The following is an 8551-nucleotide window of genomic DNA, read 5'->3' on the forward strand; positions in this document are numbered from 1 at the left end:
TCTTAGATACAATCTAGCTAAAAGCTCTTTCAGAGCAAAACGGAATTAGATGGCAAAAACACTAAAGTCCATCTTGACTCTGTGTTTCTACATCGTCGGTATGTGTGAAACTCACTCCTGTCCTCAAGGAACAACTCAGCTATCTCAGGGTTCATGCATAGTAATTCTCCGAAGAACAAAGGAATGGTGTGAAGCACAAGACCGATGCGCAAGCTATGGAACCGAAACTAATTCTCACTTTTTCCTTATTGGCTTTAATGCTCAATTTCTGCCTTTCAACAAAGAGCTGTACAAGGAACAGTACATATGGACGAGTGTATCAAACCTTTTGTTATCTCGTGCAAACCTGCCTTATGGCTGGAAAGACTCAAATCCACTAAAGCCCAACTTTAGCTCAGAAGTTGGTGATATCAAGTTTGATGAGCTTCGGCCGAATTTATCCGGTCATGTGACGGTACTTAGGGTAATATCCGGAAAAGCCGAGCTTTCCTCTCTGCACGGTGCTCGTGGAGAAGTAATTTGTGAATTAGCTGGACGCCTTCCACTTCCAATTCTGTTGGTACAAATGAGGACAAATTTCCCTCCTGAAATACCGTTGGTGCCCAACAACAGTTCGGAGGACGACAGCTGTTTTCTAGAAGTTCCAGAACCATCAATCTTGCGCTGCTTCTTCCTGTAAGTCACGCCAAGTATTTGTGAGCTAGTGGCTGAATACCATAAACTTTAGCTCCAGGTGGCTGATCAACTGTGCTATTGATCTACCCTTAGAAAGGACAAGGAGTCACCAGTTTTCAAAAAGTTCACTTCACTCGATCTTGCCGAAACGATCATCGAGTGAACACTCAACAGAGGGCTCATGTAACTCGTGATATATTTAGTTCCACATGTGTCAGCTAAGTATACGTACTTTCCGAGGTTAACACATGAAAATCTTATTAATGCGAAAGTAGTCATATTTATTCAAACTTAACGAAACCTTGGCGGATTCAGCTTTGTTTTAAAATAAACATCAGAGAACAAACTTGGTGAATCAGTTAACATTTATTTTGAATTTGTTGATTTCTAGTTGGCCTGTCATCATTACCACGGGTAAGCGGATATGGATAATGCGCAAGTACCATGACGATACAAAAGAGAACAGCGTCGTTCCCAAATGGCAGTGTAACCCACTCCTGAAACTCTACGTCAGTGACATCTAATCACAATCCGGAGCAACTGACAAGGGGTTTGTGAGTACATTTAACACGCTCATTCACATCTAAAACAATGTGGTGCACTATACTGCAGTGAAAAGAGCTAATCATACTGCTAAGTTATTAATTCGATACCAATAGACTTATTCTGTAATACGACTGTATTCCTTTGGTTTTTTGAACTCGTGACGTACAGAGTACGTCTGCGTAATAGAATAATCGATATATTAACATAACTAACACCCTTGTCAGTTATTGATTTTTCGTGAATGGTTTTCCTAATTTGACACCCCACCTATCCGTATAGACGTTGAGAATTATTTGTCCTTCATACACTGAGAGTTCACACGAATCAGTCAAGCTGGTATGAGTTGATGGTTAGTTCTCTTCTGCAGTTATGGTAGAAATGGTACTCGTTCACATTTTTATCAGAATCTTTACCTTCAAATACGAGAACGCTTGCAAACATTCAGTTCCAATCATAGGGTCCCCGGGGCATTGGCATGCGAACCCGCTCATTTCATCAGCATCAATAAGGACTACCTCTTGGAATTATCATATTTGCCGCCTGTAAACAGTGGTCCATATAGGAAGATGGACTGCTTTTCTGATAGTAAGATGCTTGAGGACTATTGAGAACATTGCAATGGTAGATATACAACGGAGCCCATTGGTTGAAAAGTGCTATTTTAAAAAGTCATCATCATGTACAACAAGTGCACTTAGATATATATTAAATTAATGAACCTTCTTAAAGCGGAAGTATTAAAAGCCAAATGCAAAAGTATCACGCCAAAAATCGCTAAATCAACTACCCACACGGACAGATGTATCTGTATCAATCGCTTCTTAACGTAAAGATTCCACTGGTAAGTTTACATCATACTTTTACATTGATCCGACCAATACTAAAGTTCCATCTGAATGACGTACACAGAATGAACTACCTTCAGGTTAACTTCTAGGAATTTTTATCACGGTATTCTGAACATCAAAATCAAAGAGCGCCAATCAGTGAGAGCTTTCAACAGTTCCGTACCGTGAAAGTTGGCGGTGGCTGCCCACTGCAGTGTACTGAAAAAAGGGCACAAAAACTTGAGGTTGCTAGCTTTTCCATGCTTTTGTTACTCTGGTTTGTCACCTGTTCTATGCGTTTTAATAACTGATTGGTGCTACTTCATATTCTGACTGCTGCAAATCAAGTCTGCATATGTCTTTACTGATGTTGCTTCTCCTTATGCTGTCGCCCTCATTTGGAGAACCTATCCAGGAGGCCCAAAAAAGAGAAACCGCCAATGGAGGAAATCTGAAGAGAAACAACTTGAAAACTAGTCTTCTATCAGTGCAGTCTTCTAGAGAGGAGGTTTTGTACAGTCGAGACAACCTAAAGCACACTATGCCAGCTTGGTAACATAAAATGTTCGGCAGGTGATGGTGATAAAACTTTTGACGGTGCACCAAGTCTTCATTAGAGGAATGTGTATGACATCAGTCCTCTGTGGCAGCAGCCGTTATTTTCCCACTACATGTAACAGACGCAGCAAAAAAGTTTAACAAATTAGCTGTAGTCTGAAAGTGTCACCTTCGAAAAAATTACAACACAAGCAAAGGCAATTTTCGAAGGCTCCCTGGAGTAAATTTCGACAGCAATCTCCGATCAAAGGGAAACCAGTTCATGTAAATGTCCAAGGTTATTCGCTAAGTGGAAGTCACCTTTCCAGCCCTGAGAAACTTCGCTAACACGCAAAATCAATATCTTTGTTTCACCGTCGAGGAGTACGAAAACATCTGAATGGGAGCCGTTGTAGAGCAGCATTTGATCATCTCCGTAAGACAGCAAAAGACTGATGTCATTCGGATATTGATGCAGGAGAGTTTCGACACAAATTTCTCCCAGGAATCCGTCACTCGTAGATAGTTTATTCAATGATGTTCTCTGATGTTTGTGCTCGTGCATTTCGTGTATGACCTTTCGTGAATTATAACACGAACAAGTTTTCCAAATGGCTGCCGTATCAGTTCTAGCATATTGAGGCCAAATGATGTCTCGATGAGACAACACATTGAGAAATATACTGGGGATGCATAAGGCAAATAAAATCAATAAACAATCGATCCAGAGGAGACCAGTCAAGCAATGTCAATAAAATTTAAACTCTAACGGTTTCGTTAGAACTAATGCAGTGTTTGAACATCATATGAGGATGGGGTACAACTGTCCGGTCAAGCGCTAGCTTCCTTTGGAACGTTTCTGAATATGCTTGTCAATACTTTCAACTGTGGTTAAATCCTAGGTCTATTTGATTTCGGTACTATTGACGAAGCATCCCAAATGGTTATACCACTGGTTGAACGTTGATCTGATGCAACGTGTCCAGCAGGAGAGCTAAAACTGAGCCACTTATGACATGCTGCATTTGAATCGAGAAACTGCCTGAAGTTGTTCACGTATCTCTTTGGACGACGGTCTTATCATCCGACCGATTTATATGCATTTGCAGGAGCAGACGAACTGATAAACAGGAGTACGGATGTGAGAGCTAAATCTGTTTTTCAGGCCTAACAGGTCTTTCACAAGTTGTATTAAGTTTCCGCACCGGGATCTCCCTGGTCATCTTTGAAGTACAAGCCTTCAAATACAGGTTTCTCTAAACACTGAGCTCGATATGTTCTAGAGGTATGTGCTATACGCTTTTCTGTAGACATCCGTCTAAATAACTATCCTATTTAAACATGATTATGGGGAATTCTATTTTCTCCACCATATTATCTTCAGAACAAGTATTCCTGACTATCTCACAACGGGCCAGGTTTAGCCTGACTCTCAGTATGACGAAACCTTAAAAACATTTATTGTCCAGTCTACACAAGTTTGCGGACTGCGCTTCGCAATCAATGGTCATCATTCCTTCCGGTCAACAATGAACGAATAAATTGCAGACGCTTTTTCGGTTTGAGGTTAAAATTGAATTAATTATTTGGACACCTTGTTAAGAGTAGTCAGTAGAGGTTTTATACATTTCAAAAATACCGACGTCTGTCTTAAAGCAACCTTACCAGCTCCCCAGTCAATAGTGTGTTCTCAAATATACGGTGTTCAAGATATTATTCTAGACCCTCTCAAAAGGGTCTATAACTTGTCAAGTCCAAGTTACTATTCGCAACCGCCGCTACTCATCAACGAAACAATAAGTTTACCTTTGTTTACACCGTTTTCAAATGTTACATGTGGCAAAAAGAAATCAGATGTTTTGCTACGAACAACAAATATGTTCGGTTTTTGCTTTTTAATGAAGATAAACAAAACTGCACTTGTAGTTGACCACGTTTCTATTACTTTAAATGAGTCAGTGAGGTCGTTTTCTTTTTCCTATTTTTACGACATTATGGGTGCAAAAGGTTTCCGAACCACAATAGTGCTTCGTACCAAAGAACTTGTCTTGCTCGACACCGCCCACAAGGAACCGTTGCTCGTTTTGGAAAGTTTGAAAAGCAGTTGGTGAATTTTTCCCTGCATATACTAGCTTACAGTCTCCAGAACTATTATACTAACATGAAACAAGTAATAACACTCCGTTTCCAAGCTTGGGAACATCCGTATGGGATTTGATTTAGGCTTTCTCGCCCAGTTTTATTCTAACATGAATAGAAAAAACAGGCTTTTGAAGAATGAATTTTGTGAAGAATTTCACGAATTCACAGACGTATCCAGGCGGATGACGAGCTCAATTCCTTAGGATCTCTAAACAGAAATACAGTCTTATATGAAAAATTGAAATTCGTATTCACGTACAGGTGAAAATTCTATTTCCCGTGTAAAGGAGCGACCGCTTACTAGAAGATGAGTTTCTACTCATTCAAATCGCTTGAGATAACTCTTGAGCTAACCTATTTGGACTCAGGGAAATCTGTAACTTCAACATCAGGCCCGCTAGTTTTGAACTGCCTTTTTGTAACGCAGTTGTACTCCAGACATTGAGGAAATTCATCACCGATTTTTTGTTATAATGGCTAAGTCCTTGCTGGTGAACGATTGGGAAACCTTTCATAGGAGAATTATACCAGGATCTCCACTGAGCTGCTAATACTGCAAGGCAAAATCACATGCGTTCACACTAAATGAATAGTACCTCTTGGTGCCGGAAGAAAATCAGGATCGCGAAAAGCCATTACATGCATAAAATATCCCGATTTTATAAATCATCTTTGATGGCCACGATGGATTAATGGCGGAGGAATGATTCTGTAGCTATTTGCGTCATCGATTTTACTACTTGATATAGGTCTGGGAAGTTATACTTGTGAAAGTAACTTTAGTCTTCAGTCCATTTCATTTCCAGGAATCCGGTTACGAAATCTAATGACGAAAGTCCCAAATTTGTATGTCATATTTGATTGTACACCTAAAGTCATTGGTAACGGCGTTGTGTGGTGATGGGTTTTGTAAGAGGCAGTGCGTTTTACCTTGTTGACTGGTCGTATATGCTTTACTTCCTGAATCGAGCAAGCTTGTGTAGGTGGAGACAGTGGAAGTAAAAAACTAAAGCAAATTTTGCAGACACTTGTAAACCGATGAGCCGCATTTGATCTTGACCTTCAGCTTAATATTGTCTATGCGAGCAACTGGCGACACTTGTCGTGAGAAGTCAATTCATGCCCAAAAATGAAGAGTTAGGGCCGTCGCCGTTCTTGAAGTGGACCAGGTAATTAAGAAACTGTGGGCGTGTAAACTGTCTGAATTGAACAAGTTGTGATCACATAAAGGAAACTACTCACAAGGTTCGGTTTGCACGTGTTTAACTCAATCAAGTTGGACGAAATTGAGCACTGCCAATTTATTTTGAGCTCGCCGCGTCCTTGTAAAAATTCGTGTATTACTGCCCATACTGAAATAAAAGTAAAAACTATTTTAATATTTAATCCCTAATTATACGCATCCACCAAATAATCCGGTCAGCGCCAACTTCCGGTAACGATTCTTTCAGCTTCCTCCAATTGATATAGAAGGACAGCCATAGTTAAGTCACTGATAGAAGTGGTGGTAAACGGCGCTTATTCTTTCTCCGTTGTATCTTCCTGAATGGTTCTAAACCAAGAGCGCTGTGCTACCTCAAGTAAGGTTTGCACCAAAATCTACAGATTATATATGGCTAACAAAACCAACAATGTGACCACCTTCAAAAAATCGCCTTCACAAAGCGGTTTGCACGTGTTTAACTCAATCAAGTTGGACGAAATTGAGCACTGCCAATTTATTTTGAGCTCGCCGCGTCCTTGTAAAAATTCGTGTATTACTGCCAGGTATACTGGCCCATACTGAAATAAAAGTAAAAACTATTTTAATATTTAATCCCTAATTATACGCATCCACCAAATAATCCGGTCAGCGCCAACTTCCGGTAACGATTCTTTCAGCTTCCTCCAATTGATATAGAAGGACAGCCATAGTTAAGTCACTGATAGAAGTGGTGGTAAACGGCGCTTATTCTTTCTCCGTTGTATCTTCCTGAATGGTTCTAAACCAAGAGCGCTGTGCTACCTCAAGTAAGGTTTGCACCAAAATCTACAGATTATATATGGCTAACAAAACCAACAATCATCCGACTGGCGCTCTTGTTGATACATGTGAGTGCATTACCTAGGCTAGGAAACGGGCTGCAATGATAACTCTAAGTCTCAATTCCTGGGAGCTGAAATAAAGGCATCACAAACGAGGGATTCGGCTTGGTTCCAGGTTAGTCTCGCGCAAAACCAAATTTGTTTGAACATGCGTATATTTCTCATGAGTAGCCTACTTTTAAGTATGACTAATGGGTGTTGGAAATATAGATGGCGCGTCATGAGTGCGTCTTCGGAATGGAGGAACCCGGCCGGCTCAAAACAGGCATCAACAAATTATACAGAAGCACGGTCCGTTTTTAGAACTGCAGAATTCATGTTCCTTTTAAGCACAATAAACATGGCCTGAAACACGTGAAACGTAGCAAAATGGCGATAAAGTTATGCCAAATATGGAAAGTGTCATTTCTTCAGTATTGCAGTTAACCGAATGAGGGAAAGCTCAAGCGTGTGCAACAAATGTTTGTGCCGACTGAAGGCACTTTATGCGCTTGATTAACCACAATTCGCTACCGTACAAATCAAACCAAACGATCAGCTAATCCACAGGATTACTCTGACGACCAATTTAACGTGGAATGTAGTAGTTATCTGTTGCGTTGCCGTTTTTTGTCATTCAAAAGTTTCGAACTTAGCATGAAGTTACAACGTGCCTTGCAAGACAGCTCATTGGGGAACACTACCATTCAACGAACAAAATGCAGCCCTAAATTCCTCGAACGACAGACCAACTGACCGGATGTTAGATGCTTACAATATTAATGTGGCTCGATTTCTCTTTTTCAAATGAGCGCTTGCTGTTTCTTTTGTTTCAAATATCTTCAAATATTCTAAGGATTTGGACAATCAGGTGAAATGAGTAAACAAAACTTTGGCGGTACAATATTGCCAGGACGCCAAAATGATAGGTTTTCATATCACACAATCCAAAGTCCCTTGCTACCAGAAGATCTTGATTAAGAAGTAACCGCGATATAAAGCAGATGAGTTTGTGGTAGTCTCTCACTTGGCCAGCCGAGCAGAAGTATTTTATTGCATTTATCCCGGTCTTCCGTCAAATTAAATCCTCCTCCTTCCCTATTTGTCCGCTCAACTCAGGTGCGGAGCTAACAAGGTTTGTCGAGCAGCCTACTACAACACAGGGGTGAAGAAATGTGTTCACATGTTACACGTTGATGCAAGAATACCATCTGTGTTTAAAGAAGATACCCCTACCTGGATCCGATATACAAAAACCCACACTTCCTACATCAAAGTAACGTAAACGGTACCTGGCACGTTTACTGATCACCTATACGGGTATGACGAACCAGCAGGTCTCTTGTTTTCGCGTATGTTACTGGGCATGTTTGATCATCTACTGTACACCCTAAAGACAAATAAACTATTCCACGTACTTTTCAAACTATTGTGTGAGCTATGTAACAAATTGGGATAACCTTTTCTTCATTATCTATACAACTTACGGCACCACTACAAAAGAGAAGTCAGACTTTCCCGAAGATACAGGCACACAACCAAAGCGGTAGGTGACCATGGATTATACGACATAAGGCCAGGCTGAACAATATCTAGTACATTGAAGTTATTCTCGTATATGTCACTGCCATTGAGGTTGCGAGAACCCGTTGACGGTTTAGTATTGACCTTACCCTCGTTAATGCTAATAACACAGATCCAGTCCACGATTAGTGAAATAGCGGAATGTAGGTAGCACCGGTGCGCCACATGGTTGTTGG

At 40.6% G+C, this 8551-nt stretch overlaps 1 protein-coding gene across 1 annotated transcript; it reads left to right on the forward strand.

Annotated features, from left to right (window-relative positions):
• Window positions 1-393: 393 nt before the first annotated feature.
• T265_13533 (hypothetical protein) lies at window positions 394-8163 on the forward strand (the record flags this gene model as incomplete). Its single annotated transcript, XM_009169331.1, has 2 exons — window positions 394-675; window positions 7911-8163. Coding segments are annotated over 2 exons (447 nt in total), but the record flags the coding sequence as incomplete, so codon positions are not given.
• Window positions 8164-8551: the final 388 nt, after the last annotated feature.

This window comes from Opisthorchis viverrini, assembly GCF_000715545.1.
Source record: "Opisthorchis viverrini unplaced genomic scaffold opera_v5_75, whole genome shotgun sequence".
In the NCBI taxonomy this organism is placed as follows: Eukaryota; Metazoa; Platyhelminthes; class Trematoda; order Opisthorchiida; family Opisthorchiidae; genus Opisthorchis; species Opisthorchis viverrini.